Source organism: Corvus cornix, chromosome 1A, assembly GCF_000738735.6.
Source record: "Corvus cornix cornix isolate S_Up_H32 chromosome 1A, ASM73873v5, whole genome shotgun sequence".
NCBI classification, from domain to species: domain Eukaryota; kingdom Metazoa; phylum Chordata; class Aves; order Passeriformes; family Corvidae; genus Corvus; species Corvus cornix.
Window position 1 is genome coordinate 46,234,272 of NC_047057.1, and position 19,380 is coordinate 46,253,651.

The following is a 19,380-nucleotide window of genomic DNA, read 5'->3' on the forward strand; positions in this document are numbered from 1 at the left end:
TCCTTTAAGGAATGTGAGATACTAACCCTACTCACCCAACTGCTCCCAGATTTTCACCATCCCTGTCACCCTTCATCCTCTCAGTCTTCAGTGATGTGACAGGGATGACATTTTCACAGATTTCCTCATTCAAGATGAGGGCTCACCAAGTAGTCATACTGACATAATGATGTTCCCTCTTTTGTACTCTACTCCCTTCCTAATTGCTCTTAACATTGAATTTGATTTTCTGAATGTAATTCAACATTCTGTAATTAACATTGCATGAATATAAATGTCAGAGAAGAATAAATAAAGATGATGGAGTTACTCAAAAAATGGTTTGAATGTAAACTACTGACAAGTAAATTCTTACTAAATATCTCTCTAATAAATAAAACATAATAATAGTATGTCCAGCAGAAGTTAAATGAGTTAGAGTCAAAAAAGAATTGTTAAGACTTTAGAAAGCCTGAAATTGAACTGATTAAGCAAAGATTATGAACCTTAATTAAAAAGTGCATATGTAGCAAAAAGGAAAAAGAAAATTTCTCATTGCTGGAGAAAAGCATTCTGAAGTCTTCTAGTCGCTACAATATGTTCTCCATTTTGCTGGTAATGAGCATTTCTAGAAATTTCTAAGATCTAAACTAGTTCACTAACTTCAAGTTAGATGTTAGCAGATGACGTAAGATTGTCTTTAAGTATCAGGCATGAAGCAACGTGATTCTGTTTTTCTCTAAAAGTTCTTCACCAACTGCAGTAACAAGTAACTCTACAGTAATTCTACATGTCCAAGTTATTATCAACTGCATAATAAAACCTTCTAAAAATACTTTTCCTTTATCTTTAGTCCTGAAATCAAAATAATCTGAGTCTAATTTTTGTTTTAAAAAGAGATTATTCAATCTCAAATTTCTATTAACCATTCCAAATTGCTGAACATGAGACATACAACTGACCACCACCATCATGACAGAATTAGTCCTTATTTGAAATTAATAACTTCATAAAAATCATGTGCTGGGCTGCTAGTACATTAAAATAAGGAAAGGATAAAAATACATTCACAATCGAAGTAAAAAAAAAAAAAACAACAAAGATTGAGAGTGACTGAGTCCCTGAGAAATCACTAGAGAACAGCCACCCATACTGATAATTAGAAATTAGATTTTTTGTCTTGTAGAAAGAAACAGTAATGTGATATTGAAGTTGCAGAGCACATGCCAGGGACACAGGGCACATTGTGGCCCTTATTCATAGGCCTGCAGTCAGCTGGGTCTCTTCTGAGCATATACTTGATGGGATAATACCTATGACACACAATCTGAAACCTGAACAGGGCTAAGAGCTTGTTTATCAGTGGGAATGAAATTGCTTCTAAATATCTATATGGCCATTGCAAAGAGTTATATACAGTTGTGAAACAATGTGCTATAACATGACTAAATCTTCAAAAACTACTGATGTTGAGTTAGACCTTTTTTCCACCTTTTTGCCAGGTTTCTAGCTGCTCTTGCTTCTGCCTTCTATATACTCTTGCCTTCCTTTTAACAATCAAACTGAATGATGTATGCTTAAGGGCTGAAATACAAGCAGTATATGCAAATTTGTGTTTGTATGAGCTATGAATAAAACGACAGAGGCTCAGAAGGCACCTAATCTGAACTGACACTCTGACAAGAAGATGAAATTCGTACCTAACAGAAAATTTTTCATTCTGTCAATATCCTCTCCTATACAAATCAGGTCACTTGAAGCTTTATTACTTCCCTGGAACATGGGACAACACACCAGGGTCACACATTACGTTCCTCTTACAGGAGAAATAATCTGGGAAATACAGAAAGGAAAAATGCAATATATCTGCCACCTTTAGAAATATTTTTTCATTTATACAGACAGTGAAGAACAGCTATTAAATTCTGACATACCCCTTGAGATCCACCGGGGTATTGTGCTGTCTCCCCTGGCTTGCTGCAGGCCAGAGGACTAGTATGTAGAATCCAGGTGGCTTTTCTTCCATCATAGTATGATAAATTCTGCCCAGCTGTTCCTTAGAAGAGTACAATGATACTTTATTGATGAAAATTTGGAGAGTTATTGATCTTACATTCCCCATCACCCCAAAGCTTATGATTATCCTGAGAGTGAGCAATGAATTTATCCCATTTATGTAATAGAATCACAGAATTAGGGAATGGTTTGGGTAGGAAGCACCTTTAAAGGTCATCTAGTCCAAACCCCTGCTATGGAGAGGGGTATCTTAAACTAGACCAGGTTTCTCAGAGCCCCTGACCTTGAATGTTTCCAGGGATGGGGCATCTACCTCCTCCCTGGGAAAACTATTCCAGTGTTTCACCATCTTGATGGTAAAACATTTTCTTTCTTACATCTAGTCTGAATGTATTTTCATCAAACATACTTCTTGACATTTGTAAACAGACTGATGTTTAACCTTGTTGGGTTGGGACACTTCACACTGAAATATTAATGATAAGTAACTGAAGGTTGCTGAGAGGAATCAAGAATCCAAGCAAGAAAGAAGTCCTGACCAGTGATGGGAGATAATCAGAACAGTTTTCTGACATGCAGCAAGGGGGAAAGGGAAACGCTTGAACCTGAAGGCCGTTGTGCAAGTTTGCCACAATAATGTACTAAGCAAAACCAGCTGAAAGTATTTCCTATGTCACAATAACCCAAAAGCCCAAGTAGATGGTGAAATATTTATTTTGACTGCCTTTCCAGTCGAAGATATCACGAATATTACTGTAATTTATGGCTAGTAAAAACACATTTATCTCTTACTAATAATTTAACCAAAGATAGTTTCATAATATCGTGTAATTAGAATAATTTGTCATGAATCAAACTATCATAAATGTTCATTGTTATGACAGCTAGAAACTTTTGAATGTGTAATTTGTCATATAATATACAATAAGGTTCCTGGTATATTACAGAATCTGGAAAATCACCAATAATCTTATTTAAGGGTAATGACACTGGAGAATCTACTCTGGTCTGCAGAAAGTATTTCTAATACAGATTTTTACAATAATATGCTCTTTTACCCTTTCACCAAACATCTGAAATTGTGGGTTTGCTGTTGTAGGAATGATACATGTACAGAGTTAACTGAAATAATTATTTCCCTTCAGCACCTGAAACAGCCTTCGTAAGTTTCAGTAAGCCTTCCACAGAGCTGAGAAAAACATCATTTTTAAAAGCATGTTAGAGTTGTTGTCCTATGTATTTAGTTAGAAATGTAAACATGATGTTTAGTTTTTCAGAAACCATTCAAAATTTATATTTGCTTTTTCAAACTTCATATATGAAAAAAATGAGTATAATTTATATAACACCCCAAAAGTAGGTTTATTTTCTCCTTTTCCTATGCATATTTTCACGTATCCTGTTTAGAATTTAAAAGTTCATACAAAAACTCTACAGAAATGAATCACTGAAAGCTAAAGATTCCTACAATGCCTTACAACACAAAAAATCACTACTATAGCCTAAACTATAAATGTCTGAAGACATGGGTAAATTGTGAGCATAATGAATGCAGTGCTAACCTCAGCAGCAGGAACATGTCACTATATTTTATGCAGTGTTTTCATAATTCTAACTGGCAGATATTCAGCATTTCAAATGAAGTTAGATTGTTGTAGTCATGTTACATGCTTTCCCATGCACTCAACACTAAGGCCATGAAAAAGAGCAGATGCTTCCTCTAATAAATAACTCACTGTGACAAAGAATATACTAAAAGTGTACATAATCTGGTTTATGCAAATGCTAACTGTTGTGTATGGCAATGTAGCAAAATATAATGACTGTTTTAATAAATGATTCTTAGTTTAGCTCAAAAAAATATAAACTAGAAAGCAATTTCCAGTTTAAATACCCTCCCTTTTTCTATTGTTTTCATGAAAGATGTTAAAAAAATCATGTCTTGTTGGAGTATCAAGCTGTGGGAAAATGCCTCTTTACAATAAAGGCTATTATATTAAAAAAAGATAAAATTAGCTGAAACCTAAGCTCCATGGAAACAATACTTCTCTGCAAGATGCTTATGCTCTAATGCCTAGGTTTTAAACATACACACACAGTTCCAACTGAAGCAGCAAACATGAAGAATAATTCCTCACATTATAAGGGCAGAAGCCATGGAAAATGTTAGATATTGAGAAACCTTAAAGTGATGTCAGTATTTGACAGCAAATGCAGAAAACAATTAAAATGCTACTCTATGTTAAGGAGACTCACATTTCTCACATTTTATAGCTTAATTTCTATCAATTACTGTGCCAGTAAATGAAAAATGTATGTGTTGCTGTGAAGGAGAGAGAGGACCTGAATGCACCTAAGTAAACCTCGAAGCAAAACACAACAGCTCTGTGAACAGTAACCCTAGAGCTGTAAACTGACTTGATTGGAGGGCAGATAACATCACTAAAATGAGACGTTATGGGAGAAATTTTCTTTGAAAAGAGATATTTAACACCAAAATATGTTAATCCATTATCTATTATAAATAACCTGTGTCCTTCTTGAAAATATTCTATATCTGCCCATGCATTGTGTTCTGAAGTCAAGTAAATACTCTGACAAATTTGCACAATAGAAACCAATTAATTGATAACACATACAATAAATTTGATAGAAGCGACAAATAAACATTTGCTATTTCAGGAAGGACAATCTCCCATGTTTGAAAGTTTTTGACACTGAAGAAACAAAAAATTAAGTATGTTTGGTATAAAAGTTATTATTGCAACAGCATAAGCCAAGACTCTCTGTAAAGAAACCTCTCCTACACATGTTCCCACAATAAAACAGAAAGAACAAGAAAATGTTTTTTAAAATACTGAAGTTATGGAGAGTCATATTATCAAAATGAAAAAATTTTGTTTGTTACATACAAACATACCTTTATTTGTTACACAACTGAAAAGTGAAATACAAAATTAACAGAAAAAGAGTTTGAAATTGTTCTTTAAAGATCCCAGCAACATGCAAAGTTTGTAAAACCTAATACTTCCTAATTAAATATTACCAAATAAACTTTGTCTGCAGGTATTTCAGCAATGTGAAAATTAAGCCTAACAGTAAGAGACAATTGGAAGGAAAGTAAATTCAAACTGTAAGTTGGAAGTGGTGCTTGAAACACTAAAACAAGTTATTGCACGACAACAGAGGACATATGCACATTAGCAGTAAACACGAGTTAAGGGAATATTGCCTGTATCCCCTATGATCTTAAAGAAGAAATTTTCTATTTCATACCATAGTTCAGAACAGTAGTTCTGAATGGGAATCTATGAACTCTGCTATTTCCTGGCTAAAAATGTGCCAAAGCCCACTAACATTCATAAAATGGATGTTTAGTTTTATGGCTACAAGGAGCTCCATTGTTCTGTGCTATCTCACCATGGTGCCTATTTTCTTGGGAATTTTATGAGAGCTAATGTGGCCATGTTGAACTTTAGTAGCTAAGATGGAAATATAAGGACAATACAGGAACTTAATTCACTGCTCATTGCTGAAGGAAAACCATTCCACTAATAAACATGCGCCTTCAGTACCGCTCTTTAAACAAGAAATCCCACTGGTTTATGTCAAAGCTCTACTGCTTTAATTGTTACTATGATGATTTCTGTGATATCATAATCTACTTACTCATTGCTAATTCTCAGCCCTAGCTATTAAAAAATGGAAACAGAATGTGAAGATTACATAAAATGAAATTAGAAAGGATTATAAGGGAACCTAAATCACATTTTCAATAAAATTTGAACTTTTATTTTCTATGGGTTCACTGCAAGATTCCAGTTTTGGAACAGCTACCACAGAATCATATGTCTATTTTACCAGAACTAAGGGGTCTTGCTCCAGGTTTGCAGTCACACTAGCTGTATGGAATACTTTTACCACAGGTATTCTCTGTTAATGCTGTGCAACCCTCTTTCATATGCAAACAAACTACTATGCCAGTGCTTCCCAAAACCAAGATGGTAAAAATTTTTCACACAAAAAATCATTTCCCTAATGATTCTATTGCTCTCAGTTCTGATTCAATTATTTTCTTACATTTCATCAAATTAATAACTCATCTTCAAAATAGCAATGTAAATGCTAAAAGTTAACAAACATTCAAGTAATTTGCAAACTCAAGATCCTTTCATAATTTCATGATGAGAAAACAGTGTTGGTAAATAAAAGAAATTTGCTAGTTTGAATGCCTGGACATAACATGAAACCACTAAAGCCAGACAACAGGAAACCCTTGGCAGTGGATCTTTCTTTCTGGGTCAAAAATGAGATTCTAGCCACTAAAAATCCAAACTGTGGAGTGTGTGCAGTTGTTCTTTGATCTTACAGTCCTGATGAGAAATAACTGTCTGTGGGAGAAAGATGCTAAGATTGCTATCCCTTAAGAGGCAGCTCAAAAATTGTTCATGAACCTTACAATAGAACATTATTGAATTCAAAAAGACAAAGAAAAGATACACTCAGTCTGCCCACTTTGGAAGTGGGTAGAAAGGAGCAAAGGAAAGCCTTCTGCTTTGTCAGCTGTGTACCCTTTCTAAGTGCCCTGGTGTTTAATTTGCACACAAATTTAGCTCAAAAACTAGGCATGTAGTCAAACACATCCATCTACTTCCTGTCTCACACTGGCTGGTTCGCAGTAGCTTCCTGTTCAACAGAAAAGAGCAATCAGTCAAACACCTTCAGAGATGTGGACACTTTCCCAATGATACAAGGAGCAAAAGCATCCAGATGGGTTTCTGAAGGAACTTTCTGCTGTTGATGTTTGTTTTTCACAATGCAAAACCACTAACTCTATAAAACCAGTCTGAATAAGGCAGAATTTAATCACCTGTCCATATACAAACAGATTACAATAGTGTACTAAAGAAAGCTTTATGTGTATATAGAACTGCTATGTGTATGTAGTATCTGCTAATCATAAAAGCTAATTAGGGACAAACCTAGTGATTTGTAAGTACTTAGATCATTAGGCTAAAACATTGTCTCAGAGTTATAGACTCAATTTTGTTAAATTCAAAATTAGGTAGATATAAATAGGACTGAACATTGCCTAAAGATTTTATTTTCTCTCTTCTTTTTCACAGTATAAAATATTGTGAAACAAAAACTAGGATGCTAAAAAATTATAGCACCTCCAAAAATAATATAGTTGGCTTGATACTGTCAATTCATTATTTAACTTCTATGTCTTCACATTTGCATCTTTTATCTTGAAAATCTGCAAAATGCCTGGTGGACTATTCAGGTTATACAGAGACATATTTATAACTTTTTTTTTAAAAAGCTATCTCCCCCTTTCGCCAAAGGAACACAACTATTCTCCATACTATTAGGAGCATTAATGTTACTTCTTTCTATTATAGTAGATTTTATGAAATGAAACTGCTTATTGCTTCTGGAAAGTGAAAAGAGCATCTGCATCTACAGCAATGTATAGTTTTAACACCATTCCAGATAGAAGAACATAAAACGTGAGATTCCCATTTCCTAGCTGAATTGCCTTTCTGAGAGACCTTAAAGTACAAAGAAGTATTTCACTATAATTGGTAGATGACATTTGCTATCAAAAACAAATCCAAAATACCTTTTCATGAAAACATGAGACAGTGTAGTCTTACATATTTCCCTTTGATATCTCATATATGGACTCCCCCGACTTCAGTTTCATTTTATTTTACATCCAGTTCATGAGTTCTTCTTAATTACAAGTTGCTAGCAGTGAAAAAAAATCATAAAAATCAGTTTGGGATTTTAAGAAACTGTTAGTCTTAGACCAGTTTTGAATTTTGGTGAAAATATAAGGTATCTCTTTATAAAGTTCCATTTGTATGGAAACCCAAGTGAGACTGAGCACATTAATGCTTAAAAAAGTTGTTGATTCAGGATCTATCTCATTTTCAGACTCAGCATACATAATGGATACCAGTATTAAAAGTTTTCAGTAAAATACAAGCGCTAGACATGACTTTAAACCAAAGGTATGCAATTCCTTTTGCACAGCAAGAGAGGATTCACAGTTACAGACCACAGAGCTGTTCTTTTTAAAAGTCCGGCTTTCAGTCAGGTCTTTTCTTCAGAAAGAAATTGGGTCTGTAAATTGTACAGACTTCTCATAGACTTACTCTATGAAGGCACTATCTCCTGTATTATAAAAACTGAAGTAAAAAAAAAAAAATCCCTCACAGGTTCCAGTATTAGCTGGGTTCTCAGATAGATTTTTAACATGATTAAAAATAAATCAAACAAAATAGAAAATAGATTTTTAGGCTCAAAATAAGTCCAAAAATGCCAAGCGCCTTTAAATAGCCCTTCACAGAAATACAACCTGACACAAAGCTTGACCTCATGGATAATCAGTGTAGCAAATCCATTTAGTAATCAACATGTCCAGATACCCCCATTCAACCAATATCTTAACTCCAGATAGCTCAATACCAGCACTTCTGTCCATAAACTCTTTTCCTCCTGTTACTACGGTAAGAACAACAAATACGATGTATCTATGATGGCTTTTTTCCCACGAAATGTAATACTGAACAGTGGCCCAATTTGGTCAGATCAACCAGGAACTTCTACATAAATTTTTAAGTTCAATATAGTGCTTTAATATTTCTGTTACGAAGCAGCTGAAGTTCAAACATGAAGTTTTTAACACTAAGTTGAACTTCTTTCATGTACAAAACTAATTGCTATATGTTATTACTATCTATTTACTGTGCAATTCAAACATTTTTTTTCACTTTTCCATAATCTGACAGGCAGCACCAAAAGCAAAAACATTCCATAGGCGTGTGTCTTCTGGTTACCACTAAACTGCAAACCACAAAACAACAAAATGTAATATACTTATACTATGTAAGATTTTCCCAGATTACCATTGTGACATGTTTCAGTTAGGTATGTGACAGTGTTCAATTCAACATTAATTTCTACATGAATTTGAATACCATTAATAGGAATTAAATTTCCTGTTTTAAACTACAGTCAACAATATTTCAGATTATTTCTGACATAGGTCAACAATTTCAGCACAATTTGACACCTCTCCTTTCTCTCTCATCCCATTTAATTTTGCTGTTTCATGATCACACCAAGAGACAACACATCCCAGCAGTGACCAGATTTATACAGTGCTGGACAGGGATAGCCATACTTTCACAAACAGTCATTTGCAAACTGCAGAGTCAGTGCTAAACTTTCAAAGCAATAAACTCATCTGAGGTCACACAGCCTTACAAAGAATTATAGAACACAGATGTTAACAACAATATGAAAGAGATCTCTGGAAGTCATCCCATCCAAACTTGCAGTTGAAGCAGAGCTAATTTAATCATTAGATTACCCTGAAGCTTGACTAGTCAATTCTGAAAATACACAAGGATAAAGAGATTACAGCTTCTCTGGTCATATTACATACCTGTGCAGTGGTGTCTGGATTACACAACTAGCACAGTAAAAATCCACTTGCCACAAGACACCTGCAGTCCATGGGCAACTGCAAATTTACACTGGAAATTAAGCAGCTACATATGTAATACATACCATAGGCAAGAACAAAACGTTCAGCTTCATTCCTTAAAACACCATCAGAAAATGTAGCATAGCACTAAAATAAGCCACAGTTTTTTCAATATACTTATTTTCTATCACTGTTCGGCAGGGTATAATCATCACCTGCTGATTCTTTCTAGGCAGAATACATATTGCACTTTTCAGTAGCTGCTTCAGTGTGTAGGTGGTGTGTTCCTGAAATTACTAATAAGACTTAAGCTTACTGCAAAAGAGACAACACTGCAAATCAAGACTTAAACAGAAATATTTTTTATGGGTAGTAGAGCTTTCCATGTTACTCCCATTTAAGTAAACTCATAGTTTAATCCACTAAATTAGGAAGAAAAAACTGTATTTCACTGAAGGTTAGAAACTATAGGAAAATATTATAGATAATATAACAATCTTACTCTGGCTATCCTAACTCAGGCATATTTTAGGCCAAAGCTTTCTCTACTATGTCTATATCACCACGAAACAAGATCACTGGTTTCCTCCCCTGTAACACAGAAATTAAATAATGCCACAAGACTTTCTGTTTCTAATTTTGGAGAACTTCAACACCAAGTAAGATCATCCAAATCTGCTTCTTTACTAGTCTAGTTTGAAATGTGCTTCCACTGAATGCACTGAAAGGTAAAGTTATTAATGGATTGAAAAACCAAGCTGAAAATTTTAGCCATTATCGTTTAATTAAAAACATGTTTGCTTTTCTGTTTTTATTAAAAAATACTTCCTCTTTTATGCTACTTCCCCTGCACCTTGGCAGTTCAAAAAATGACTATAACATTCGCACTGAGCTTAAAATGTAAGACAATTTTTTGAGGCAACCGAAAATAGAAGGAGTTCAAACTGAAAGAGTCTGTTAAAATGAAAACAAATAATACCATATAAAATTTCCAATAATAAAATTTTTCAAAAAGAGACATTATAGAGTCATGTTGCATCTCTCCAGAGAGTGTCAGTACAGAGGGGTTTTTAGGAATAGACTTGATCTCTATGTGAAAATTGAGTTAGCTCCTTACTTAATTACCCCCTTTATCTCTCATGTGTCCAGAAGTGACTTTGAAAATGTAAACATAATTGCAACATAATAATTTCCAATGTCAGGCTTTCTACAGAACAGCCTTAACTAGCTTCTACAATACAAACAGTATACAAAACTTCTTCCCATTAAAAATTACTTTTTAAAATTTACAAAAAAAAGTACAAAATTACAGACAAAATGACCTTCTGGAAGGCAGACATGAAATGCATAACCCTAATAACTGATGCATCAAACTCTAAACTTTAAATATTCCTACCATAGCCTGTATTGATAAAGAAACAGTATTATATACAGCTCATCTCCTAAACATGTAGTTAGGACTCCACTTTTTCTTCCCTCCCTCTAAATAAAAAGGCATTTTGTGGGGATAGTCTCTTCCACAGGAGAATCCATAACAAAGTTCCTGGAGTTCCTGACCCTAAGAATCCTAGAGTTATATAAGCAGAATTTTGATCAGTCTTAAAAGAAAATGTCAAGGTCTCCCAGAAGTTAATTTCCTCTTAGAAGATGAAAATTTGACACTAAGCTAGAAACATAGCATTTATATGTTTAAGTAAGTTTTCCATATATTTTTTGAAGAGGCATGCTTCCCAGCAACTGGCAACATGAAGATTTATACTTAGGGCTTTTGAATCAAAGTTCAATTTTCCCATAGCAACTGCACTGCTCTCTTTACAGACATTATTTCCATTTTGTAACAGTTAGACAAATGAGGTGCTCCTGGTTGTCACCATGTCAAACACAGGGAAAAACTGCCAGGATTTTTAAGTTATATATACAACACAGTTCAAGACAGAGTCCAGTCAAGCTGACCCAGCAGCATCCTAAACAGGACAGAGGTTAACCTGCCTTATCTCACACTTACTTTATATCATAATTAGAAAAATATGCAGGCATGCCTGTTCAAGATTAAGGTATGTGAACTGCTTACTTTAAACTGATAATACTGGAGGGATCATGTCGAACTCTGCAGCACTCGTCTCTCTTTTACTGTAGACTGCCCTCTGTTTATCTCTGTACATCAGGCCCTGTTTGCCCCTTAGCAGAGGAATATTCAAGCTACGCTATCCATGAAAAAGAAAATGGAATGATATACATACATTCAGACTGTGCTGCTTTATTCTCAAGAAAATATGAATATGTATGTGGGTCCTGATAAACTTGGTAAAATAAATCTATTAGGAGCTAAACAGTAAATTAACCTGCACCACCAAATTGATTATTAAGAACAAGAAACAATTTTATTACTGGAAAACAAGAGTGTTCTGCATTTTTTTACTACATTCCCTCTCCTTCCTTACCTTGCCAATTGATAAAGTAAACAAACACCCTCAACCAAAATTATGTTTGTTCAAAATGCTTTCCACCACTTTACCAAAATATATGTTCAGGCAAAGTAGGAGAGAAAGGAGTTATCTCTTATTTTATCTTCAACATTTCTGCCATAAGGAGACTTATTTGAGAGAAATGGCTGAAATATTCCAGTCCCTTCACATCCAGGCCAAAGCTGCTTCATGCCTATTTCACATTAAAGTATAATGAGATTCCAGAAGTTACCGTTCTGTCTTCCCCAAAAGGAATGAGAGAAGGAATGATGGACTGACATGCACACCACTCTTCATCATTCATGTTCATCAATGACTTGGATGAAGGGGCAGATGCCTCCTCAGCACGTTCACTGATGACACAAAGCTGGAGGAGCGGCCAATACCCCGGAGCGCTGTGCAGCCCTTCGGAGGGACCTCGGCTGGTTGGAGAGATGGGCAGAGAACCATCTGAGGTTCACAAAAACATGCATCAGTTTTAGCAAGGATGGAATTTCTGCCCTAAACCACAGATGAGCTCCAGAACAAAGCAACAGCCGCAAATTAACCTTAAATCATAATCTATATGTGGAATACACTGTCTGCTAAAATAAGAAGACAGATCTAAATTTCAGCCTCCAAAAATCCAGCTGCATATCCCAAACCCCTGAAATTTTAACAAGACACAAAGATTTTTCCATAAAGCTCTTCCAGCACGTCACCAATTTTGAGATTGTAAAAGAGAGTTGCTTGTCCTGAGAATACCTATATTACTGCTATGCTAGGTCTTAAATTTACACAGAACTTTCTGTAACAGTCCCTTCTGAAATGACACTTACCAGCACAGTACAGATAGCAATGACATACTGCATGCCAGAAGTACCTCCAGACAAGCTTTTTTCCCTAACAGCAAAAAAGAAACCAAGTTTATCAAGGAGATTACTGCCCTCTCCTTTGGCATATTGAAAACTGTTAGCTCACTAGGTCACAGATGGACATTTTCATAATCTCACCTAAAACTCAGTTTCATGTTATCATTGTGCCTCTGACTGTGTATATAAAGCACGAATCAATCTTTCTGTTTGTTCACCTTTGATGTGCAAACACAATATATTTATATGATTGTAAAATCTATTTTTAAATAAAGGAGAAGTGTAAAAATGAACTTCTTGTTTGTCTTTAAAAGTAATTGATAGACCCTTTTCTCTATTTTTGGACCTTTAGGAGAGTATGGATTCTAAGACACCATGTCAAATATCTTCTCTCACTGCTTTTTCATTATGAAGTCTGTACTTTCTGATATGTTAGTGCACTGACATGAGTATCAGAAACTGTTTTTGCACTTCTACCTAAAACATGCTGTTGCACATAATATATAATTTGTTAGACCAATTCAAGATACTGTTCTTAATTCAAAAATTTACATATATACTTTGTGTTTTCAATCCCTTAGAACAAGATGTTCTCTACTGCATTCTGAAGTAAATGTGAAAGATCCAACAGATTAGCTAACATCTTGAAAGACTGCATAAGGTGACGGCAACAATTTATAAAAACCAAAGTCACTGTGTTTTAGTTTGGAGATTTTTCACTATCTAATTTCTTTCCTTTCTCCCATAGAAAGAAATCAACAAAAGACTAAAACTATCTCTGCCTTCAATTTTTATGGATAAAAACAATCTAGAAAGGCAATCTGTCATATCATGAATGAAAGCATAATAACTATACTCTTTTTTGTACTCATAATTAAAAATCTTATTGTTCTCAGAGCAAGAAGGATGAGATATTGCAAGTCTGAGCTTAAAATTCAGGTACAATAAATAAAACTAATTCATGAATCACTGTCTTAAAACTTACATCGCTGTTGAAATGAATTTCTCTTTATAAATAGGAAAGACATACCAACCAACTAACCAAACTTGATCCCATTTTTCAAAGGCATGCCTCAATTTTATAGCACCCTTTATGTATACCTTACATAAAAAAAGAAACAAGGAAAACAAAAACATTTTCTAAAATTAGGAAATAAAAATTGCATGTAGGTTCATCATAGGGAAGTTTAAGAATAATTCAACCATAAGTTACATTTAAATATGGAAAGTTCCATTTAAGAAATAGGTTTTGAAACAAATGCTTAAAAATGAGGAATTAGTAACTATAGTACTCCTATTGCAAATCAGGATAATTCCGACAACTCTGCACTTTGCCAAATGTCTAAAATGATGGATAATATGAAGTAGGAAACAGCTGCTGAAAGGGGAAAGGAATATAAAGGCTCCTTATCAAGAAACAGGGCAGTGCTTATTGTCATTCAAGCACATTAGCTGCCGTATCCTGTTTCCATTGACTGCAGGGAAGGCTTTAGCATTGACTTCAAACAGGTGCAAGTCCCATGAGACTTAAAGGGAATAAAACGTACAGTCACAGTATGAAAGCAACAGTGTATGAAGTGTGGTGAGACAGGATATGTAATTCCAATGTGGTACACAAGAATCTGACAAAGCTATTTAAATGCAGTGCCAAGTAAGGATGCAACTGAAAGAACCAGACATTTCTAAACAGAAATTTGGCAGGTCTTCATTCAATGCTACAAAAGAAAAAGCGCAGGAAAAATGTTGCAGAAACGAGAGTGCTAATTTATAGTGTGGGGAGAGAACAAGGGAGACCCAGAAGCAGCAATAAGCATCATCCTGTTCTGTAGCAATACAATATCACTTGTTCAGGACACAGCTGCTGAAATGCTTTGGTAGATACTGCAGACTGGTCTTCTCTGAGAATTGCTGGGACCTAGACCCACTTCTATTTATTCTCTTCTGTATTATCATGAGCATTTGAAAATGTTTGGGGATCTTTTCTTTAACTTACATAATCTTCAAAGAGAAGTCTTAGGCTTCTTACATCAGTTGAGTTATGCATGATGTCCTCAATTAATTCTATAAAGAAAGTAGCTGAGATGTCATTATACTAATTAGAAGCTGGTCAAAAATAGAGTACTTATCTCAAAGGAGACTATGTGACTTCAAAATTTCTTTCCAGATGGAAAAGGAAGATATCCAACACAGCAACTATCTGTCTAAAATAGGGGTAGTAAACATCAGTCTCCATATTAAACTCGTATGGATAAGTATTATAGCAGGATGACCAAACCTCAACATTTAATTCTGGAACCAGATTTTGACATTAAAATGAAGAGTGAAAGTACCACTTTTGAAGGGAATCAGGCAAGACTATAAATAACTCTAAGGGTTATGTCAGAGATTAAGCAGCTCTTCCATAGTTACTAAGTTTTATGATGAAAAGGGAATCACATACCTGCGCAAGCATGGGAAATCCGAGGTTCCTGCATCCATTGCAAGGTGTCAGTGCCTCCCATAAACCTGAGGGTCCACAAGTATTTTCACCTCCATCATCATCTTCTTCCTCCCTTGGTGATAAACGCATTGAAGAAGGCCTCTGTGCATAACGACACAATACTTTCAAATTAAACACAGTAAAGAAACTTTTTACCTTATGACCTTAGGAGTTTGCCATTCACAAATTCCAAAGTATAAACTGGTATTTTAATACAAAGTACCTACTCAACTGTTAAACTGCTGTATGAAAAGAATACTTTCTAAGGAGGGTGCATAATAAGCTATATGCAATTATACTTTAAAATTGAGTGAACATATTAATATATGTTGAAAATATTGATTGTCTTTATTTTCAAGAAATTGGCAATTTCTACTTCATTTTACTTTAAAATTTGCAGTAATATCATTAGGTTTAGGATATTCCACAAAGAATAAAAACTAACATTTGCCTGGATGAGTTCAAGGTTTTTGCAGAAAAAAAAATACTAAATAAATCAAAATATGAGGTTTCAATTTTTGCATGATATTTATCAATAATAAATGTGCTACATTATTTTTTAGGCAAAATATGTATTTTAAAATGACTTGTATTACTTTGCTTCATAGTCTGGAAGGGATGAAAAGTATCAGGAATAGTCATTCTCTTATGAACACTGTGACTTACATATTGATCTGAGTGAAAAGGGAAAAATGCTGATTTTTGCTTAAACCAGTATCCTAATTTTCTGTGACAGACAGAAATAGGAAGAGTGTTCAGTTCCCATATATTTATCTTATTTTGCTACACAGGATAGTCCACCCCAACTGAATTGCAGCGGCAACTTTTAAACTTTTATTGAATTCAGGAGAAATTAATTTCTTTCCTTCAGAAGAAGAAGGAAAGTTATCCCAGTAATGAATGACTTTTAAAATCTCATGTCAACAAAAATTGCTACAAGTTAAAAAAAAGTAATTTTTACATCTTAATTATTTGTCCATATTTAAATTGGAATACTGAATAGCTGTTCTAGCCTGCTTCACATTTGCTTGAGCAGCCTGCCTGATACTCAGTTAGTAAATGCTGTCTTTAGGAATGCTTTTTTCAGAAGTGGCTGGATTTTTGCCTGACCAGAATAACACTATTTGAGACAATGGCTGACCACAACTATCAATCTGATGGTAACATTAACTCTAAAGCACTGCTATGAGATCCATGTAAAATCGTTTTTAAATCCCCAACACTTAAATGCAGATTATTTTAGCCAATAGAATAAAGAAATGCATGGAGTCTGCTGCAAGGAAGAGAATACAAAAGGGAAAGAAAAGTAAGAGGGAAAAGTAGAGAAACAGAGCAGTTCTAAAGATGAACACAAGCTGATGGAAACTGTAAGAGAAACAAAGGCACCATACAGACAGGCACTAACTCAAGTTGTGTAACATCTGAGGATCATTTACCTCCTGACTCTTGTGCTCACTTCTTAATACAAATGTGTTTGGTATACCATTAATTTAAGCAGAAAAAAATATTTCTAAATTCTATCTCAAATCACACATCAAAGATGAGAAACACAATATATCCCACTCCATTAGTCTGATTGCCCTCTGTTAGAAAATGGTTGTTCCCGTGTTTCAGACTTCATGAATCTAGCCATATCTTCTAAAGTTAGGTGGATTTATTTACTTTTTATTTTAAAAGTCAATTTCTAAAACATTGTTAGCATGGTATTTCATTAGGTTATTTTGACACACTAGTAGTACCACAGAATATGTTGCCATAGCAACCAATATTCTCACACTGATTATTAAAAGGATTGGGTTAATTCTGCAGAGTGTAGGTTGTGAAAGACTATTATTGCTAGGTATTTGTATAGACAAAGGAAGCAGACTAGAGGTCTTCCCCCTCTATTTATGATGCCATCTTCAATGGTGAAGATTTATATTTTAAATCTCAGCATTGCTGTACCAGAGAATAAAGCGCTTCTTGCCCCCTGGAGAAAAAAGCAAAGAACTGCAGCAGTGCTCAGCACAGGAAAGCAGGTACACATCAGCTGTGACCTTACAAGCCAATGGAAGTGAATGAAGACAAAAGTCATATGAAAATGTCAGTACACCTTATAAAGACAAAAAACATATACACATTATATAAATGAGAAATTTTCAACACAACTAAAGGAAGATGAATTACAATAGAGTCACTGGAGTATGATCATATGAGTATTTAGGCATTACAGGAACAGAATGAAAAAACCCCATGCCAAACAATTATTGGATGATAAAAAACAAAATACACAAGCAGAATGAGAGCTGTATATTTCCATTAGACTTATTTTATATAAATAGCCTAAGATAGAATGTGAATCACAGGAATTTAATGTCAATATGAATGAGAGGAAGTGTGAAGTATATAGTCAGATCTCCCGATCATTCAAAAAAGGATCAGTCAATGCCAGAGTTCATTAGACACACTGTTGGAATAAACTGACTGGTACTCTCATGCAACTAGACAATGCAGGTATGAACATGATACAGGCTAATTTACAGACTACTGCAGATCCGGGTTAGCTCTTTTTATACTTGCTCAGATTTCTGCTGTCAATAAAGCACTAGAAAGGAACTATTAGGAAAAAGCTATGTGAAGGGTGAAGAAACAGTTATTGCTATCACCTTTCTCACCCTTCCCTGCTGACAGAAGCCCAGTTCTTCCCAGGAAATGGGAAAGAGATGTGTGGGAATTACTGCAGCGAACTATTGCAAAGAGGAGGGAAGGAGTTAACAGCTGCATGAGAGAAAGGGGTCACAAATGCCCCAAATTCGATAGACTGGGGTTGCATACCCTGGGGAGAGGGATGCGTCTGGACGAGGCAAACGAGATATGGAAAAATCTACGATCAATTCACAGACCTCAGACTGTCACACAAACCCATGAAACTCCAAACCCAGACCACATAGTTTCCTGTTACTCTCTCACAGCCTTCATTCCTTTCCCAGAACTCCTTAATTTTTCTGTTCTGTTGCATAATTTAATTTTGCCTCCTTGGAGATCCTTTGAACATGAAAATCTAATTCTGTGTGTGCAACTGGGAAGCCTTGAAATAGCCCTGTAGGGAGAGTTTTAGTAAAAGCAAAGTTATTTATGCCCACTTCTCAGAAAATAAATAAATAAATAGAGTAGAAGATATTTCTGTCAACTAAAGTAAAACAGACACAACTGAGAACCTCTTACTTATGCCTGTTTTCAGTTAAAATAACCCCAAAAACTGTAGTTTAAAAATGCCATCCAAATCACAGTTACTCAATTAATTGAATTAGACATTATGAAATGGCAAAGTCAATATAAACTGCAATACTAAGCTTCAATAAGGCCACTTCTGCCTAAGTTAGAAGAGACACAAGTATAAGCAACACATATCCTCAAACAAAACAGACAGAAAACCTTACCTGATATTAAATATGATATGCAAAAGGGAAATTTGGGAGAGAAACTGCAAGATATTAATAGAGAATAAAAGATTTATTAAAAGTTCTGGTTTTTACTGGAACACCAAATTAAGTACTAGACATTGCTTGCAGCAGTAAGAGGCTAACAAAGTAATGATACAGCTGTGAGAAAGTAGTAAGATCTAGCACAAGGACATTGGACCACTACAATTAGTGCAAAATTTCTTCAGACTCTACTGATCTTATCACATCACCTCTCATTTTCATACTTAATGAGCATTTAAACCACGTCTTCAAAAATTTAGGTATGGAAGCCTTCCTCTTCATGTCTCCATCTGCATAAAAGGCAAAATTTGCCCACTAGGATACTTTATATTTAAGGACACTTTATAAAGAGGCTATTTATTCTCCAAAACATGTATGTACATCAGATTGTCTATCATAATAACTTGGAATCTCTATCCCAATCTAAGAGAGCAAGCCAATATTTATCAAGAGAGAATGATGAATACAGACAGAAAAAGCAGAGAAAGTCTGTTCTACTTTTAAAAGTCAACAAGAAGAGAAGGTGAGAGCAGCTTTAATCTTACCTATTAGTTACAAGTTCACAGCTCAGCAGCGATACACAATGTATAAAACATACATAAATATCTTTATGTAGGGCCTTCCT

At 34.8% G+C, this 19,380-nt stretch overlaps 1 protein-coding gene across 8 annotated transcripts in view; it reads right to left on the reverse strand.

Moving 5' to 3' along the window:
* Positions 1 to 19,380, reverse strand: part of ANKS1B (ankyrin repeat and sterile alpha motif domain containing 1B) — a 413,633-nt gene that overhangs the window by 298,835 nt on the left and 95,418 nt on the right. For all 8 annotated transcript variants that reach the window (XM_010410776.4, XM_039571472.1, XM_039571471.1 and 5 more), the window contains exon 9: positions 15,253 to 15,393. In XM_010410776.4, the coding sequence (XP_010409078.1) occupies positions 15,253 to 15,393 (141 nt within the window). The remainder of the gene's footprint in view (positions 1 to 15,252; positions 15,394 to 19,380) is intronic.